The sequence below is a fragment of the Sinocyclocheilus anshuiensis genome, unplaced genomic scaffold (assembly GCF_001515605.1).
Source record: "Sinocyclocheilus anshuiensis isolate Anshui unplaced genomic scaffold, SAMN03320099.WGS_v1.1 scaffold44, whole genome shotgun sequence".
Classification (NCBI taxonomy): domain Eukaryota; kingdom Metazoa; phylum Chordata; class Actinopteri; order Cypriniformes; family Cyprinidae; genus Sinocyclocheilus; species Sinocyclocheilus anshuiensis.
This window is the reverse complement of record NW_015555746.1, coordinates 1527362-1547446: the sequence shown is the minus strand read 5'-3', so window position 1 is coordinate 1547446 and position 20085 is coordinate 1527362. Positions and strand designations below refer to the sequence as shown.

At 37.9% G+C, this 20085-nt stretch overlaps 2 protein-coding genes and 1 long non-coding RNA gene across 4 annotated transcripts in view; 1 reads left to right on the top strand and 2 right to left on the bottom strand.

The window, feature by feature from the left end:
• atf1 (activating transcription factor 1) overlaps positions 1-4659 on the bottom strand; it is a 7248-nt gene extending 2589 nt beyond the window's left edge. The window contains exons 1-7 of the mRNA XM_016467154.1: positions 4480-4659; positions 2539-2639; positions 2289-2408; positions 2068-2165; positions 1020-1153; positions 594-770; positions 344-491 (exon numbers count right to left, since the gene is read on the bottom strand). Coding sequence (XP_016322640.1) covers positions 344-491; positions 594-770; positions 1020-1153; positions 2068-2165; positions 2289-2408; positions 2539-2634 — 773 coding nt within the window. The 5' untranslated portion in view covers positions 2635-2639; positions 4480-4659. The remainder of the gene's footprint in view (positions 1-343; positions 492-593; positions 771-1019; positions 1154-2067; positions 2166-2288; positions 2409-2538; positions 2640-4479) is intronic.
• Positions 1-16156, top strand: part of LOC107673537 (uncharacterized) — a 19461-nt gene extending 3305 nt beyond the window's left edge. The window contains exons 2-3 of the long non-coding RNA XR_001632411.1: positions 5402-5407; positions 16144-16156. This is a non-coding gene — a long non-coding RNA (uncharacterized LOC107673537). The remainder of the gene's footprint in view (positions 1-5401; positions 5408-16143) is intronic.
• Positions 7246-20085, bottom strand: part of dip2bb (disco-interacting protein 2 homolog Bb) — a 42620-nt gene continuing 29780 nt past the window's right edge. For both annotated transcript variants that reach the window (XM_016467152.1, XM_016467153.1), the window contains 23 exons: positions 19918-20032; positions 19694-19833; positions 17694-17830; positions 17468-17548; positions 17251-17378; positions 17041-17155; positions 15332-15533; positions 15097-15209; positions 14949-14972; positions 14738-14818; positions 14503-14626; positions 12871-12992; positions 12624-12735; positions 12114-12223; positions 11663-11793; positions 11331-11499; positions 10922-11092; positions 10416-10477; positions 10066-10123; positions 9915-9989; positions 9397-9571; positions 9007-9130; positions 7246-8919 (listed from right to left, as the gene is read on the bottom strand). In XM_016467152.1, coding sequence (XP_016322638.1) covers positions 8667-8919; positions 9007-9130; positions 9397-9571; positions 9915-9989; positions 10066-10123; positions 10416-10477; positions 10922-11092; positions 11331-11499; positions 11663-11793; positions 12114-12223; positions 12624-12735; positions 12871-12992; positions 14503-14626; positions 14738-14818; positions 14949-14972; positions 15097-15209; positions 15332-15533; positions 17041-17155; positions 17251-17378; positions 17468-17548; positions 17694-17830; positions 19694-19833; positions 19918-20032 — 2822 coding nt within the window. In that variant the 3' untranslated portion in view covers positions 7246-8666. The remainder of the gene's footprint in view (positions 8920-9006; positions 9131-9396; positions 9572-9914; positions 9990-10065; positions 10124-10415; positions 10478-10921; positions 11093-11330; positions 11500-11662; positions 11794-12113; positions 12224-12623; positions 12736-12870; positions 12993-14502; positions 14627-14737; positions 14819-14948; positions 14973-15096; positions 15210-15331; positions 15534-17040; positions 17156-17250; positions 17379-17467; positions 17549-17693; positions 17831-19693; positions 19834-19917; positions 20033-20085) is intronic.

Sequence of the window (20085 nt, the reverse complement as noted above, 5' to 3'; positions counted from 1 at the left end):
AGCAGAGCTGAATGAGACGCAGATTCACTCTCTGCCAGCAGGTGGCGCTTAAAGCATTTCCTTGGTTTCCGCTGTAAACAAAGCAGCGCTGCACTTATGAACTTTAATATGCATTATACAGAGGCAAGATGAAAAGAAAAAATGCCATCTAAACTTTTCTAAAGACAGTAAGTTCCCCTCAGACATACATTCATATAAACTCCTACCCCTAATTGAATCGCGATTTGTTTACCATCTCAACCGATTTAAATCGTCACATATTTGAATCGATTTTCAACCGGCTCGCGGTTAATCGTTACATCCCTATAAACAAACCAATCCTCTTTCGCTCAAATACACCCACCTGTTCTTCGCCAGGCGTATCTCTCTCTTCATTTGCGGGTCATCGCTTTTGCCCTGAGAGCTGATAACGGGTGATGTCATGACGATGGTCTGAGGCAGCGAGGAGGAAGAAGAGCGGATCTGATACGCTTGCATTTCTCCCCCTGCACCTATAACACAGTATCACAGCCAGAGTGTGTCCCACATGTACTAAAGCAACAATACCAGCTGATTGCCAAATGAAAAGGTCATTTTTGCCTTTGTGTGCCAACCTTGGAGCACCACTTGGTTACTAGGCAGCAAAATTTGTTGTCCGTCGGCGGTCTGAGCGTATTGCAGGATAGTTGGCTGGTTTGGGTTCGAGTTGGTCATGGTGAGAGTCTGCAGGCCTTGCACACCCTCTGAACCAGCACTGGCCAGCTGCAGAGAGCCATTGGATGAAATCGTAACTGCAAAGGAGCAAACAAAACTGTGATGGATGGTTTATGGTATAATATTATGCAATTGCTTATTACAACTGTGCTCTAGTTCATGCTGTAAAATAAGAAGAAAAATCAAGTTTGTATAAACAACAAACTGCATGGCTTATGCAACCATTTGCTTCATTTCTGTTGCAAAATACATAGGAAGTTACCACATGATGCATTCCGTACCGCACAAAACCCATTGTATTCAAATAATATGCAGGCTTGGCTTACTATATTGGCCAGTGCTTGTCTGGTAGATCGGGGTAGAGAGTGAGACGCTTGTTATGGCAGAGGAGGTGGAGCTTTCCTCTTCTCCCTCATTCCGAGTCGCCACTTCCTCAGCTGATAGATCGTTTAGAATCTTCCTGAAACACAAAAAGGAACAGAAAGTTTTTGTGTGTGCCTAAACTTTTGGTTTTGTGCCAGAGATGTGCCTGGAGTTTGGCAAGTTTTGATTTCCAAAACAAGAACACAAATCTAATACAAGCACTATAATCATTGAAAAAAAACTTACATTCAAGTCACCATGAAAATCAAACAATTATTGAAGAATTGACAATTCTTATTTTTGAAATGAAATACTGCAGTTGTATTATTATTATAAATGATTTATCTGTGAACATTGTTTTTTTATTCATGCGCACCTCATGAACTTCAATCAAAAACATTAACAACTTTCCCCCTCATAACAAATGCCGGGCAATAATCTCCAGCAGCCTGTCACTTACATGTATCATTGTTGTTTCCAAATGTTGCAATCTCAATCAATTCCAGAAGAATAAAATCAAATTAAATGCTAAATTTTTTCTAATTCGAGAAGCCATTTCACTCAGACATACATCACAATAGAAGAAAAGAGGTTACATGACGACTTTAAAAATGTCTTCCGTCTTCGCTTTCTCACTTTATTAGTCATTAAAGTGCAGGAGAACCATGCTTGGGAGAAACTGCTTGGTTACACAATCACCATGCATAATAATGAGTTTTGTGAGCTGTGCATTTACTGAGGGAATATTTTGGAGCAGATCCAGTTCTTCAGTGTGAAAAGCTGTTTGCTGGTCACTGCCAAGGCCATGAGAGTCCACCTCACTCTGGCTCTGATAAATTCAAACTTGCTACATGTGGTCAAGAGGGTCTGCAAGAGCAATCCCTCTGATTCTCCAAAAACTATGCAAATGAAGGCTAGTAGGATGCCAGCTTTAGAAGTAATTAAAGAATCCGTGTAATTTTGAGGTCCAGCAGACTAAAATTATTTGCCCCTGCCCCCTGGGCTTTTTACCTGTAGGATGGGCGCCGAGCCAAGATCTCTCTTGACCTCGGGTTAGATGCTCCGCTGTCACTTGATTCCTGAGAATCATCACTGTCAGATCCTTGGCCCTAATAGAAAACATTGTTTAATTGGAGGGGAAACATGTCATTGATTTCAATCTGAAGTAAAAGCATTCAGAAGTTTTAAAGATCAGGAAGTTTAAGATCACTGTATGCATGTCTGCACATTACCTGTGCTTGTGCTGGTGGAGACTGGATAACCGATGATTGCGCTGACTGAATCACACCTTGAACCTGGAACTGACCGCTGGGCAGCTGAACCACAGCCACTGGATTCCCACCCAGAGACATCTTTGTACATGATAATCATAACATGAAACAAGCAATTTTGCTGCTGTTTTTTTTTTTTAACAAATGCTCAGTCACACAACATGTATATGTATATACATCATGAAAATGCGTGTACATACATGAACAGTACCTGTGCTATCTGTGATATGTGAGAGGCAGTTATAGTTGTGGGGATGGCAACAGTTTGATCAGAGCCATTTCTGTTATTCTGCTGGACCTCTTCCATTGCCACTGCAAATCAACAATGAGTCAGATTTTGGTCAATATTTAATGTAGATGTGATGCTTTCCATGACCAGTACTTATATACAGAGCTTCCACAATTTACTGTTTACAGAGATTACTTTAAACAAGCAATTTATAACCAGTTATATTTAGAGCTGGTCATAATAATAATAAAACAATCAATAAAAATGTATATTTTTATACTTAATATATTAATTTCCAGGTTATTTCAATCACAATTTCCTCACATTTCTGAAATATCTTACATATTCGATCATGTACATACATTTTAATGCCTTGCAAATAACTGTAAAAAATTATATATTTTTTTATAATTTGTTAAAGGGAAACAAATGTCCTTTTATTCCATTTTATTACGGATGCACGCGCTTTATTTAACATGTTTTGGACTGTTGAACAGAAACACCCGCCCACTACAAAGATAGAGCTGAGAAGTGCCAGGACAATTTTTAATATAACTCCGATTGGATTCGTCTGAAAGAAGAAAGTCATATACACCTAGGATGGCTTGAGGGTGAGTAAAACACACACATTTTTGAGTGAACTAACTCTTTAATATTTCATATAAAAAAAAACACTTAAAATTAGAATTTCTAATAAAAAATAAAATCCACATATAATGTGTGTAAAAATATATACATGAAAATGACTTGTAAAAATTACATGAAATAAATAATAATTTTGGACCAGTGAATTTTGTATTTATTTATTTTTTTCAGGGCAAACAAATTTGAACCAAGGACAGAAAAACTACGTCTAATTATGTACAATTTTGCAGACTGACAGCAAACATGAGAATGCTGAAGAATACAGGCTGTTTTTATATGTGCTTACAGGATGGTCGGTCGGTGTGTGTGTGTGTGTGTGTGTGTGCGCTGTGGTCAACCCAGGCTAACAGTCAAAAGCCTTGATTTAGTCACCGTTTCCATTTCACCCCAACCCTGAGTCAGTACCTTCAGCTCCACCACACACACTTACACTGTCCTTGTGGGTTGCTTTCTACACATTATTGCTGAAACTCATTTATGATTTGATTCCAGTAAAATCATGTTAGTACAATAAATGGAAAATAAAATTACAATGTAATGGAAAAAAACCAGAAAGACTGCTTAACATGGAAGACACAACTCCTCCTGTAGTAGTAAATCAGATGGAGCTGCTTTGTGTTGTTATCAACAGCACTTCATGCAGAACCGGATGCTAAATAACGCCCATCAAATACGCACAGTCCTCGAAAAAACAAGCAATATCGGTATAATTTCTAATTTAATACAGCCATAATAACATTGCGAGCTATACTGACCTGTTGGTTCAACATTTTCGATAATATTGTCTGTTAAAAGTCCACGTTTAAAACAAAAAATCTAAAGCTACAAGCAGTTAAAGTTAACATGATAAATAAAAAAAAAAGACAGCTGCCAATGATTTCATTTAAGGAATTATCTGTGAAAATACACAAGATTCGGCCGGTATTTATAAGCGGGCTTGTTTCTACTACTTTCTTTTTTTAGCGATGTTGCAAATATTTAACGAGTGGCAGCGTCTTAAAGTCTTATTCCTCCATGAGATCCTGATCAAAAGCGCATTTCTAAATAAAGCAAACCGCTGCGGTGTGTTGTGAAGCCTGTGGGCGACTTTATGCCGCGCTCTGCAGAAAGTTCCAAGCGAGTCACTGGCACGCAAATGCCCGCGTCAACAGACGTCAGCGATACGGGGAGCCATTAAAACACCTTCCCGTAACGAGTGCTACAACCGAGCGGACGGGCGCCATGACTGCAGCGACAGAGGAGGAAGAGTAACGTTACAGAACAAAATCAACGCCTTACCTTCAATCCGTTTGAACCGCACCTGGAAACAATAAAGCCGTCTATAGAGATGCCAGGATTCGAGATAAAATTTGTAAAGTCAATTATTTAATAATGCATAGAATTAACCTGGGCGGTTTCCATTGAAAAAAAAAATCTAGATGGCTTGAGGGTTTTTTTTCTAAAGGCCGCAATAAGCGCCGCCCTCTAGGACGTGTTACGTAAAGCTGTATTAAGCTTTGTGATTGGTCAATATCACTAAAACGTAAAGGGTCTGGGGACATGAATGAAACCAATGCAATTTTATGAATTTCTATATTCTGCTTGGCAAATACTATATTCACAAACAAAGATGTGCAAACTGTATTTCAAAATGTACATTATTTTTTACTAGAAGTGGACTCGATGCAAGAGTTCTTAATTATTATTAAGAACAAAAAAATGAAACCCTATTAAGTTTCATGGAGAAATTCTTAACAATATAATTTTCCTGTTATACAGTCCCAGCTATGATGTTGAATTTGTTTTTGGGGAAAAAATTTAGTTAATTTTAATATTGCATTTTTGAAAGAACCTGTACATGGCAGCTATTAACTGTTTCGATCGGTTTGAAACTTTCATTCCTTAATAAAATAATAAGAAAACACAGTTCAGTTATCTATAAAATTAAATAATTTTATAATGAATAATTTTATGACATATTTTACTGAGAAATAAACTTTTTTCTCCAAAAAGCTGTGATATTAAAGCATTGTGTAGGCCACTTTCACCAAAAGGTCAGATAGATAGATAGATAAATAGATAGATAGATAGATAGATAGATAGATAGATAGATAGAGTTATAAAAAACTAACTTCAGAGATGCAAAATAAAAGCCTTTTATTCTTTTTTCTTGGTTTTCATTGGAGTATAAAACAGTTACAATAACCAATGTACAAAAAAGAAAGATGTGAACCAACAGGAAAATGCTTGCTTGCATAATCATGACTTCCTTTTATATCCATGAATGACTAAAAGAAATCGTATCAGATTCTTATAATTGGAATGTGTTCTCTCAATCTCGTAATTAAAAATGCTATGAGAATTGAACAAAGTTTTAATCAACACAGAAAAGTAATATGCATTGTCTAAACAAAAAAAAGTCAAGTTACTGTTGCATGTTCCCATTTTATAGCAAGCAAATAATCTGTATTTTATTTCTTGTATAGTGGTTAAGTGTGTACGTTGCTTTGCCGGATGTGTCCTTTGTTAACTGCAGCTGGTTGCATAGTGTGTGAAACATTTCTTTTGGTTCCAGCACTTAGCTGGCATAACAGATTATCAATTAACTGAACCGACTTTGTCTAATTTTCTGCTTTGTTTTGTTTCTCGTCCATATTAAGACTTGGTTAACGCTTATGTAAATGACAAATACATTCTTTTTATTTAAAGAACAAAATCATTGCAAAACATGAAAGTGAATATTTATAAATGAATATCCTCTCCATCCTGGAAAGCACTATTTCCCTGAATGCCCCATGTAAAAAGCTCATTCACTCGCTTGTGCTTTCATCACATAAGCTCAGCTCTGATGCCATTAATGACAGTGAGAATAGAGAATACATTTCATGACAGCGTCTCTGATTTGGGAAAAGGTATTGTGGAACTCATCAGCAAACAAATGACCTTTCAACGCGGTGGCCATACATACGCATACATATACAACCCCAGAATGAGGTCAGACTAACATACTGTAGTGATCAGTTGTGTAAGGACTCTGAAAATAGTCTTTCAAGCCCCCACGGTGCTTGACTTTATCATGCTTACATCTTAAAGACTTGTACATACCGTAAGATTTCTGAATCTGAATTCTAAACAGAAATGCATGACAGACAGACTTCAACCCATCACATTTCTGATCAACCAGAAAAGAAAAAACAGAAACCGAGCAAGCTATTTACAAGAAGTCTTCAACTTCAGACCCCCGCTCAGCTACGAAGGGATGTCAATGACAGTAGTTAATATTAATCAAAAAATCTGACAGAATACAGCAACTAATTTACAGTACAGTAGAATTTCCCATCTGTACACAAGCAATAATTTACAATTATTTATGGTTTACAAGAAGTTAGTCATTCCTAGTAAAAATGTCTATAGTACAGGAGACCACAACTGTCCTTTAAAGATCCTTTGCCAAACATGTAAAATCGATGCCTTTGTACAGTTAGGTGTTCACGAGGGGCTTGCTTGTACAGAGTCTTGTTATTTTACAGTTGTTTTATTTTATTGTACAGATGCCTGAATTCCTTTTTTTTGCCATTCAGAGGTTTAAATGGCTTGTCCTGATGTTTATAAGCACCTTTAGATGAGAGCAAAAATAGAGCTTTACGTTCCTCAGTTGGTGTTTGGTTTGGGCTTAGTGTGTGATGATGAGGTTAGCAGTTGGTGAATGTTCTTGTCTTACTGTTTTATGTTGAAAAGTAAACAAGGAATGTGTGATTTGTAAATGTAGGGACTGAGGTTAGACTGGGCATTAAAGGGTTAGTTCCACAGAACAGCATACGTCCAGCGGATATTCTCAAATTGCGGATGAACCACTGATGTCACATGGATTATTTTACAGATCTCCTTGCTACGCTTCTGGACTTGGGAACATTTCAGTTGCGTTGCTGTCTATGCAGGGTCAGACAGCTCTCAGATTCCATCAAAAATATCTTAATTTGTGTTCCGAAGATGAACGGAGGTCTTATGGGTTTGAAACGACACGAGGGTGAGTAATTAATGACAGAATTTTCATTTTTGGGTGAACTAACCCTTTAAGCCCCAAAAATGTGTTTTTTTATGTGCCTGCACATTTTTGTGTAAGTCATATGCTACTCAGTAATGCAAGTATTTATATAATACTACACATATGCCCTTGTTGACAGATATTAATAATCCATGTTACAGAATGTATCTGCATTTATCTAATAAAGTGCATAAAGGATAATGAAAAATAACAGGGATGATTATCCTCATGCTGAACTTGTGGGGTTGAGGGAATTAAGTTTTTCAGTGTAATATATAATTGCAAAACTAAAAGAATACAAAAAAAAAAAAAGTGATATACTTTTGGGTATTACATTGCAATTTTTCTAGTACAGCTGTAGATTGTGTACTGTAGAACTAAAACAAATTAAAATATGTACATTTGTAACCAGAATAGCTCCATATCTGAAATTTCGTTAAAGCCCCAGTGGTAAGATTTAAACTGCTAAATGGTTCCAGAACAGACAGCAAACAGAGCAAAATGAGCTGAAGGCTGCAGTCTCTGTAGCACATTTGTGTGTTAACCAAAAAGATGGTGGATGAAACTGTGGGTTTTAACCTGGGTAAGGGCATTCTATGAACCAGAGCATTACAGAAATGTCCTATAATCAATACTGCCCTTGAGAAAGGCACTTAACCCCAGGTTGCTCTGGAGGGACTGTCCCTGTGTCATAAGTATACTGTAAGCTGCTTTGGACAAAAGCATCTGATGAATGACAAATGACCAGGGGAGTATCAATACCCCTATTACCCCAATGCTGTCCTAAAATGTTTCATTTTAAAGCCCCGTAACACACAGCACCATTAATAAGCTGGGTTGCAGATCAATTCTGTGTATATATTCAGAATCATTTAATGCTATATCCTAAAAGAAACTAATCTTCCATTCTTTGCTGTTGGGATTCAGAGGCATGATGTCCTAGTCTGTTCATTAACTTGATTAGCACACTAATACACATCCCAAAAGAGTTGTAACAACACTAATTTAAGATACAGAATTTATATTGCTAAATCTACATAATTCGTTGACTCATGTCTTTTGTAGCTCATCCATCCATCAAGACCTCCTATCATTCATTCTAGTGCTCATAATCGTATAAATTACAGTTTATATTGCACTTTTTTGAGAATTCACTTTGTCTCCCTTTTATGCTTATTCTGAGAATTGACTCCTGGAATCGATTCCATTGATTCCAAAAACTTGGGGATGGGGGGGGGAGAAGGAAGTGAGCAAAAGGGAAATTCTATTATAATATCCCTTCTCCAAAACAGTCATCTCACACATTTGTAATTTTTGTTCAATAACACCTTATCCCTGAAAAAACAGGGCCAAGTCTGTCTGTATAAGGACCCAATCCCAGTTGTGAGGCCAGGCTCCATAGCACCTTTCTGGTAAGCCTTTGTATCGCCCATGACTAAACTCACATGTTGTACGCTACGTATATGGGGTCCAGCTGATCTGCCAGGAAGGAGTCTCTCAAGTGCATTCGCTGCTTTTCTCCTCTGGAGTTTATGGGAATGACCCCTGGGTCAACGATAACCACTACACCCACAATCAGATGGTGCTCCTCTAAAACAACATTGGTTATCAGAGGAACCAGGTCTAAAGCGTCCTGCTCGGATCCGCAGAGTTCAGCCACCACCACCAGCAGATTTGTCCAGGTGAACACGGCACTGCGGAGGGGAAAAACAAATAAGAGGTAATGGACAGCATGATTGCACAATGAAAATTATGCAAAGAGTGTGACGCTGGGACTTTACCTTTCACCAATGCTGCGATGGGCACGTGATACGCTGGTCTCGATGTCAATTGGATGATATCGCAAACCTCTCAATTCTAAAGTCTCATCCAGAGAGCCCACCACAAACAGGGCGTCATGACGATCTAACAAGCAAGAACATTTTTACAAGAATGCATGTGTTTTTTATTAGTGACCTATAAACAGTTCAGAATCTAGGAATATATTCATTCATTTTACAACTTTTTTTTGTTTGAAATTTTTTCAAATTCTAAAACTTTTTTGGTATGCATTAAAAAAAAATCTTCAATGTGGTCTCAGACTTTAGCATCCCACATACACTATATCTCCCTTATCAATCTGTCACTAGCACTTTGCCATTAATTCATCCATTTTTATTTCTCTCTCTCACCTCCACTGGAGTCTGTGAGTTCAGTTCTCTTGACAAAGCCCAGGTATCCAGTTCTGGCCCAGAGTGTTTGAGGATCTCCAAAACTCAGCTTAGTGTTGAAGTGGTCAGCCTGCAGATTTTCCTCTCCGTATATAGTGTAGTATCCTGTTGCATTGTGGGGACTGTTTACCCAAATCTAGGAAAGAAAGAATTGTATTACTGGATAAGAAATCTAATCTTTTTTGATGGACAAAGAAAAAATCCAGAAATATCACTTATCTTGTATTATTTCCAGTCAAACTGTAGATTTCTCAAATTATTAGCCAAATTATTCTTATTTATTATTATTACTATTTAAAAATCAGCCTTAGAAAGACAAAGGAATCACTGTATTCCAAAAATGATTCTCCTATGATTGTTAGTATACAAATAAAATAATATTAGAATGATTGGAAGTGTGTCATAAGGTAGTTCATTTTCTAAAAAAAAAGCACAAAGCTAAAGAAACACCCAATTATTATTCTCCTATGTAAACGGACCTCTCCCAGGTGAGAGTCCCCTAGCGGTCCTCTAGTTTCTGGATTGACTATGATCACCCTCACACCAGGAAGAATCTAAAAGAGGGAGAAAAGGCATTAAAACTATTTTCAATTTCACTTATGCTTGATCCAACAGTGGAAATGTGCTTACTGTTCCAGACTCCACAAGAGGAAGTGACTGTGGCGCTCCTCGCTCTACTAACCTCACTCTATAACACAGAAACACCATCATCAGTGTTGTACAAGGAGAAAGAGTGTTTATTACATGACATAATCACTAAGAGCCGGGAGGAACCAGCAGCTCTGGAGCTTTTTTCATATTTGACAAAACCCGGTCTCATAATTGATAGAATTCTGCACTATTTAAAACTGTGATTTCTGCTCTTTTAATGGCACCAAACACAATTCAGTTTGGCCAAAAAGTGACATTTCACACTTAACTTTTAGTATTTAAACACTATTTGTTTTGTGTGTGTTTATATGTGTTTGTCCTTATCTTACCGGTCATGCCGGAGGGACTTCATGTCCACATAAACAGTTGAGGGGTCTGGCCCTGTGGTACCCTGTGAAAAATACAAACCCACCAAACATACAGATCAGCTGCACATCAAATATTAACATCACATATCCACAACCTCCCACCAATGCCCCTGTTGAAAAATCCAGCATATGCCGGTTAGGTATGTTTTGAAGCATGGCTGCTGGTTTAAGCTGGTCTTGTGCTGGTCCTGAGCAGGAGCTAGTTGCTTAGGACCAGCCCATGACTAGCTAATAACCAACTTAAACCAGCAAAGGACCAGCTTAAACCAGCTCATGACCAGCTAAGGACCAGCTTAAACCAGCTCAAACCAGCAGCCATGCTTCAAAACATACCTAACCAGCATATGCTGGTTTCTTCAACAGGGGCATTTATTGGTAACAGAGATGATGGATCAGTAAGAAGAGTGTATATCGTTGCCTACAGCAGGTGCAAAGGAAAATCAATTTGCTGAGTTCAGATAATTTACCTGTAGGCAGATGGCCAGGTTAACTCTCGACCCAAAAGCAGTGCTGACAGCCCGCATGGAGAGTCCAAGATCTTTGAACAGCTTGGAGAAGGAATGTGTGAGAGCCAAGCGTGGACGCTCCTCAGCAACCACCACACAGCTCCTCACACATGACAGGTTCACACCACGTGCCTGAAGTCAGATGGACACGAAGAACATTAGAAGAACATGTGATAAAATAAAAAAAAATTGAAAAAAAGATTTTATGGATCTTTTGAATCCATGATTGTATGGATCTTTTGAGTCCATGGATCTATGAAAGAAAGCCATACAGGATTGGAACGACAAGAGGGTGAGCAATTGATGGTAGAATTGTCATTTTTGGGTGAACTGTGCCTTTAATGGTGAGTAAATATGCAGGTGAGCGTACCTTCAGCATGTCTGTCTGTCCACCTAGGCCCTTGGTGCAGAGCTCCATGACTGAATAGGAGCAGAAGGTGTCTCTGATGCGGTACTGACTGAGCGTGCCTAGCCACAGGGTCAGCGAGCTCTCCAGCTCCATAGGAGGGATCAAGATGGACTGATGACCTGAATATACACTGTAAAACACAGGCACATTTCAGGTTTATAATACCTTCAAAACATATTCATATCCATTCTGAAGAGAACAAGCCATTGCATGAGATGACACAAAGCTGTGAGTCATTTTTATCTTAGTATGAGTCATTTGTATGTGACTGTTTGTGTGTATCCATCTGTTACCTCGCAAGGCACCAGAGCACAAATCCAAGTCCACAGTAGGGGTCGAGGCAGATGGTGATCTGGCGAGAGGAGTACAGCTCACACTGCAGCTTTATAGAGCGACAGAGAGCACTCACCGCCGCATGAGAGATCTGATAGACAGCCAATCAGAGAGGGGAGTTTCAAATGTACAGTACAACTAAGAGGGAGATATTTGCTACAGTGGGGTCCAAAACATCTAAGATAACACTGAAAATCAGTAAATATTATTTAAACTAAAATGGTTTGCGATTTTAAAAGAGAAAATAGCAAAATAGAAACATTTTCAATAGTGGTTTTAGGTTTCAGGACACTACTGTGTATTAACAACATCCCATCCATTTGAAACATCTCTGATTGGTCAGTTATTCAATGACCCTGCTAAAGATAATTATGAAACATATCTTATTATGAATTATGAAAGATCTCTCACCTTCACTCCTGTCAGCATGCCTGTGGTTGAGACACTGAAATCCAGATATGCGATCATCTCAGCATTGGGCGGTTTGTAGATTGTGGGAGGTCGTTTGCGAGGCAAGTCATCTGGGGAAAATTATGGACATGTTAATTATAGATATATTTCTAAGCTTGCTTGCTATGCGTGTTTCTGGATGGGAAGTTTATGTTGTTATTTTATGTAACATGGAGACTTGTAAGTGCTTAAATTGACTGTATTGTGGTGATGAGTCTATTATTAGTCAAGCTGTTACACAAAACTCAAAGTTGTTTCAATGAAAGTGCAAATCCTGATCTAGTGTATATGCTAAATTCTAACTTTTCCACGACATTCTAATTTATTGAGATGCACCTGTAATATCATATTGTATCGTATCGTATCATATCATATCATATCATGTCACATGACTTGAACCTATTATTATACAAGCAAAGTACAGTATGTTCTGCACAACAGCTGTATTGAAAACTGACTGGTGTGTGTTACCTGTGTCTATTATGATGGGCCATGTTTTTATGTTTACTGTAGTTGCTGCTTCTTTAGATCTGAGAATCTTCGTTAAAACCTGAGTAGTGAGAATGCAAGCAGCCTTGCTGACCTGAGGAAACCAGGAGAGATGCAAGAAAAGTGAACAATGTTAGAGTCTGGCAGTTGAAGAGCCTTCACTACCAAGCAGTTAAAAGAAAACACAACCAAATCAAGGTGTACAACAGATGCAAACACACAGACTTACATCAATGATCATGCGGACAGTGGGCAGAGTGGCAGAGAGGTTCTGTGGGTGTGGAGGCCTCACGGTGACAGGAATACAACCAGCATACAAACAGCCATAAAATGCTGCGATCAGATCTATACCTGCACACACAAAAAATTCAAATACAAGGCAACATTTTTAATTGTGTAAAAATCATTAAATTATTTTTAAATGATCATTTTCTCCTGGACTGACCTTTAGAATTAAAGACCAGCTTTACCAGTGTTTTTTAGTATTATTGCTTCATTAACAATTATATTATTAATTCATATTTTAAATGAGCTTTTATGTTTACATTTTGAGTTTTCATTTTAATTTTTAGTTTGGTTTAGTCATTTTGTTATGTGTTTTTATTTAGCTTTAATTTTTTTCAGTTATAGTTCTAAGAATTTAGGACTTCAACTTATTTCAGTTGCTTGTCAAGACAACATTTCTAATTTTGTTGAAGTTTCCTAATAATCTAATATTTAGATTTCAGCTTTATTTATTTTAAATTTTAATCGTTTTAGTGCCCCTTTAAAGGGGTCATGAACTGAGAAACCAAAGTTCCCTTGATCTTTTGGCATATAAGATCTCACTGTACTATAAAAACATTCTATAAGTTTCAGTCTAAAAACAGCAAATATTGAAGCCAGTCTGCCAAAACAACAGGTTCTGGAATGTGCCACTCTATAAGGTAATAGTGTGGATAAGCACCGCCTCCGCCGAAGAAGATCAAGGTCCGCTTCTACATCACTGCCTGTTTAGCCCCGCCCACCAATTTGTGCATGTAGTGTAAATAAACAGAGGGGAAATACAGATCTACGCAGAAACCAAATGATAAAGATGACTCCAAAGACAACAAGACGCTGTGCAGTACCAAGTTGTGGAAAATCAGTCTTTGTTTTCCTTCCTTCTGATCCCAACGTTAGGAAAGAGTGGATGAACTTTATTTTTAATGAAGATCCAGACCGCATCACTAAGAACTCGGTCCTTTGTTCACTTCATTTCATAGCGGATTCCTTTTCAAACAAGGCACAATTCGACACGGGATTTTCAAAACGATTTAAACTAAAAGACGATGCTGTGCCGACTATAATGGATCCGACAGTCATGTCGCAACACACAAGTGTAAGAGTAACTGTTTTCATTACGTGGTCACTATTGCTTTTTCTCTTATTACAGATTGTATGATATGTATTGAGCTATTTATGCGTATTTACCTAAATCACAGCAGTGTCCATCTATGAGGAATGAATGTACGCTGTCAAACATACACAACTATTAGCCAATCACAGCAATGGGTGTTTACTTCCAAGTCTACAATCCACCATGCCTATTCAAACAGAGCGTTCTGATGAGGGGGTTAAAAACAGGACAGAAACTAGCCTATTACTTCTAAATTATGGTTTTTGATGTAAAAATCTTAAAAACATTATAAGTGGACCTCAGAGAACAGTACAAAAAAACAAAACAAAGGCAGTTCTTGACCCCTTTAAGGCACCTATATGAAAACATCCTCATCACATGTGAAATAAGATAGAGCACTTTTCTTCAATTAACCATGTCTTTGTGGTTTACTCCAATATAGTTTTTTAACTGCTATAAAAGGACAAAGTATGTGTGATTTACCTGGTGGATACAAAAGCACCACATTCTCTCCGATGTTAATACCACTTCTCTCCATGAGAGCAGCTGCAATCTTCTCTGCTTTTTTATGAAGCTGAACACATGTAGCCGTACATACTGCCACTCCCTAGACAGAGAGAGAGAGCACATTATTGGCCAGCAAATCAAGACATTCTAAGGATTTGATCAAGTGTAGTTCTTCCACTCTGTTTTTTGTGTGTACGAGTATTTTTTTTACCTTTGCATTCAAAAGTACATAAAGCGTATGGTCAGGATCGGTTTGAGCTCTCCACTGTAAAGCCTCTGTAAGGAATTGATGCTAAGAAAGACAAGATAGACAGTTCATCATCAATAACATCAAACATATAACATCAATAACATTAAATAATCATATCATGCGAAAAGTCGTGTCATGCATGTGATTGTGCCATAATGATCACAATGCTTACCATCATTGTAGGCCACATGCACAGCTGCATCCATACGAAAGCATTAAAATACCACACAATGCATTTCAAATAAACTGCTTCAAATTATACTGTTTGCATTATTTACTTCCGGTTGTATGGGCACAATACACAATAAGTCTCAGTTTACCTTCCTGACCAGGTCTTGGTCCTCTATGAGTCCCAGATCTCTGCCTGCAGCCTGTGCAATTCTTTTCCCAGCAACCAAATTACCCACCATGATGGAGGCAGGGCCAACACCGACTATGAAAGACATAATAACAGGACAGAACACTCTGAGAAAACATCACATGCATCAGATTTTCACCTCTAGATTTTAGGGTTCCCTCACCTCTAAGATCTCTATTTAACCCCTGCATACACACCTGGTTGTTTTTGACGTGGTTTGGGCATGTTGGTGACGCAGGTGTGGGGGCACATGAGGATGTTGCAGGGGTGCAGCGCTCCCTCCAGGAAGAGTTGCTTGGTGTCTGAGATGTGAATGCCCCCTAGGGGAGTTTTGGGCAGGGTGTTGGCAGGAACCAGTGCAAGACAATACAATCCCACCTGATGAATACTGTCAATTGCCTACAGTTGTGAAACAATACACAAAAACCACTAATAAATGCATCATATATAAAAGATTGTCAAACGTATGTGTGTTAAACTAAACAATGAATTAACATTTATGCAAGCAGTAATAGGACACTGTTGTGATTTTATTTTAACCATGGTAAACTGCTGCCTTAATTAAAATGCAACTATATTCAATGTAAATGCATTAACCTGATTGGCATAACTAGATCAAGCTAATTAAGAACAGTGTTATTTTAGTATTATTTATATACTATCATAATAATTACTAATATTTTGAATTATCTTTTTATTTTTATATTTTCAGTTTACTGTAGGTTTAAAGGGATAGTTCACGCAAAAATGAAAATTCTGTCATTAATTACTCGGCCTCATGTCGTTACAAACCCGTAAGACCTTCGTTCATCTTCGGAACACAAATTAAGATATTTTTGATTAAATCTGAGTGCTCTCTGACTCTCCATAAATAGCAAAACAACTGAAAGGTTCCCAGGCCCAGAAACGGAGTAAAGACATCGGTAAAACAGTCCATGTGACATCAGGGGTTCAGCCGTAATTTAAGAAGCTACGAGAACAATGCATGCATTGCCTTGTTTACATGCAGCGGAAAGCACACGCATGCATTGTGGTACTCTCCATAATGGTGGAGGATGATGACTTGGAAAAGAAGAATTGTTGAATAAAGTCATTATTTTTGTTTTCTTTGTGTGCAAGAAGTATTCCCGTAGCTTCGTAAAATTACAGCTGAACCACTGATGTCCCATGGATTGTTTTACCGATGTCCTTACTACGTTTCTGGGCCTGGGAACCTTTCAGTTGTGTTGCTGTTTATGGAGGGTCAGAAAGCTCTCGGATTTCATCAAAAATATCTTAATTTGTGTTCCAAAGATGAACACAGGACTTACGGGTTTGGAACGACATGAGGGTGAGTAATTAATGGGGTAATTACTCACCATTTTTGGGTGAACTATCCTTTTTAGTTATTTTTTAATTTTATTTCAGCTTTATTTCAATTAATGAAAATGATTTGTAATCGTTTTAGTTTTAGTTAACCATGACAACATGGATTTTGATGACAAATACCTTTAAATAATACATCAGCATTAAATATTCATTAAATAATTGGCAATATTTAATAATAATCATCACAAACCATTTTTCCACCAAAAGATAGCACATACTGGCAGTACAGTCACAGATGTGTATACATATACTGCCTTTCGTACCATGGAATTAACATGGTACATCCGATCAGATTTTTTTTTTTTTTACATTTATTTTTGGCATTTTATTATAATAGGACAGTTTAGATCTGACAGGAAGCGAAGTGGGAGAGAGAGATGGGGCGGGATCGGAAAAGGTAGGGATTCAAACTCGGGATGCCCATAGTCAGCGTGCTGTCGGCGAGCTGCCCATGAGGCTATTGGCACCGACATCCGATCAGATTTAGTATAAGTATAAAACAATCAATTTAAAATCACTGCTATAAATTTGTCTGCACCTGTAGAACCCGACTCATCCACTGGAAGCTGTCTTCTTCACTGGCATCAGGCCTCTGCTCTGCTACGATCACTATCCTCTCATCATAGAACACAGTCACTGAGAACACCGCAATCCTACAAAACACACACACTTCAGATTAATATCTTCTCTCATTAAAATACATTTTAAGACTACATTGTTCTCTCCATATTCAAGTGGGAACCCTCACCTTCCTCTGTACACAGTTTTGACTGGTTCCACCGCTAGTGCTGTCGCTACTAGATCATCAGCATTGTGACGACGGCCACTAACCATTAGCAAGCCCTCATTCTTACCCACCACAAATATCAAACTACCCTGTTGAAGGAAGGGAGGGGGGAAAACGGATTTTATTCACATGAAAAAAAATGCACTGTCCCTCTCATTTTCCTTTTTCACACTCTTACCGGTCCAACAAACCCCAGTAATCCTGACCGCACAAATGGGATTTCACCAATAGGAGTGCCACTAGCATTGACTGGGATCACCTGCGAGATTTCAAACAAACAACACAACATTCACATATACATCAAAACTGCAGCATTATTCCATTAGAAATATATTTATGGTGTGTAATTCCATGCAAAGTTACAACATTGTCTGTGTATGTGAGTGTTAAATTGATCGTCATACCTCAAAGGTGTTTTTAGTGACTCCATGCAGGCCGTAGTACATGTTCCCACCAGCACGAGAGTTCACGACGATCTCTCCAATCTCATCCGTTTTACACAGCATGGGCGGCCCATCCGGCTTCACAATGCACATCAATGCTAAAACACACACAAACACACATGCTAACTTCATGCGTGCTTGACAAACATATTTAAACTTGGATAACATGGTATTATGAACTGGATTTTTCTCTGAAGGAAATGTGAGTGAGAATACCATAGCTCTATAAATCTACAGTAATACCATGATTATATTTTGTATGTGTGGACAATGCAAATCACACACATACGATTAAATGACACTACCAAGTTTTCAAAAAAAAAATTTTTTTTTAATGTTTTTGAAAGACATCTCTGCACTTATTTAATCAAAAACACAGTAGAAGCAGTAATACTGTGAAATATTATTATAATTTAAAATATTTTGATCCTTCAAAAATCATTCTAACATGCTGTTTTATTGCTTAAAGGGGTCATATGATGCGATTTCAATTTTTCCTTTCTCTTTGGAGTGTTACAAGCTCTTGGTGCATAAAGAAGGTCTGTAAAGTTGCAAATACTAAAGTCTCAAATCCAAAGAGATATTCTTTATAAAAGTTAAGAGTTAACCACGCCTACCTAAAACGGCTCGTTCTAACATGCCCTCACATGTCTACGTCACGATGTGGGAAGATTTGCATAACGCCGCCCAAATGTTCACGCAAAGAAAGAAACTTTGATTCTCGCTGTAGTATTGTTGTTGCCATGTTTTTCGTTGTGAAAGCGAAACTACTTTGTTTGGCCTTCCAAAAGAGGACGATCATGTCATGCCTACAGCTGATCCGTGCTGGTCGCTGAGGATACATAGGATAGGATAGGATAAACTTTATTAATCCCCGCAGGGAAATTGTTTTCCCCAACACACCACAGCGTAAAACAGAGAACTGGCAACCACAGACTGATAAAACATATTAAGCATTTTACTACATACATTGAAGTACTTAAGTCTCCGCAGAAAATACAGTTGACTTTGTCCCTTCCTGTATATTGCCTCCATATTTTTAGTCCAGTTAAGCTTATTGTCAATGTAGACCCCCAGGTATTTATAGGAGTTCACAACCTCCACATTACAGCCAGTTATACAGACAGGGGTAAGTTGTGTCTTTTTCCTCCTGAAGTCAATAGCACATCAACTTCGTGCTGTGGCTCGCCGGATCGGCTTTCACCGTGGACGAAGCGGTTTTTGAACCTTAAACCGCATAAACACATTTCATTACACCAAATACACAAAATAATGTTATTTTTAGCAACATCATATGACCCCTTTAAATATTATCATTATTATTAACATCAATTATTATTGATGGTCAAATATTAATAAAGGTTCTCATTATTATCAATGATAAAAACTCTTTTTGCTGCTTAATATTTTTGTGAAAAAATATTATACATGCAATATATTCTGTTGAAAAAAAGTTGAAAATAATTATAAATAAATATCTATACAATAAATATCTCTCACTTTTGATCAACTGAATGTGTCCTACCTGAATAAAGTATTTTACACAGACATCTTACATAGACCAAACCTCTGAATGCTAGTGTATCATGGTTTCTACAAAACGTTTAAGCAGCAAAAACTGTTTTCAACACTGACAATAATAAGTAGTGTGAGCACCAAATCAGCATTTTAGAATGATTTCTGAAGGATCATGTGACACTGAAGACTGGAGTAATGGCTGCTGAAAATTCAGCTTTGCCATAACAGCAATAAATGACATTTTAAAATATATTAAAATAGAAAACAGGTCTTTTAAATTGTAATAATATTTCACAACATGACTGTTTTCCCTGCATTTTTACCTAAATCCTTGGTGAGCATAAGAAACTTCTTTCAAAAACATTTTAAAAAAACGTAATTATTCCAAACTTTTGATCGGTTTTATCGGTGGTATATAAAATTAGCATTAGTAGCACACACACCTCCAGGCATGACGTGTCCCACATCCTGGACGGTGAGAGCAGAGTTTTTGTCTTCAGTGTTGACCCTAATGACCCCATGGCTCAGCCCAGTCATGGACAGGATGGCTCTCGCTGGAAGAGGAGCACCAGGGACCCCAGGCCTGGAGAAACATTTCACAATCAGGAAACAAATAGCTAGTGCTTCTAAACAGGGATCCCTGCAGTTCGTCAAAAGAATGATATACCTCCGTATGGCAACCGTCATGGCCTCAGGTGATGTAGCACACGGGCAAATGACCTCTGGCTTCAAATCATGAGCCTGGAATACGTTTAAAAAGGCATCACATGATGAAACCGACCCTAAATCAGAAAGAGATGGAGATACAGAGAGATGAAAAGAGTCAAATCGTTGA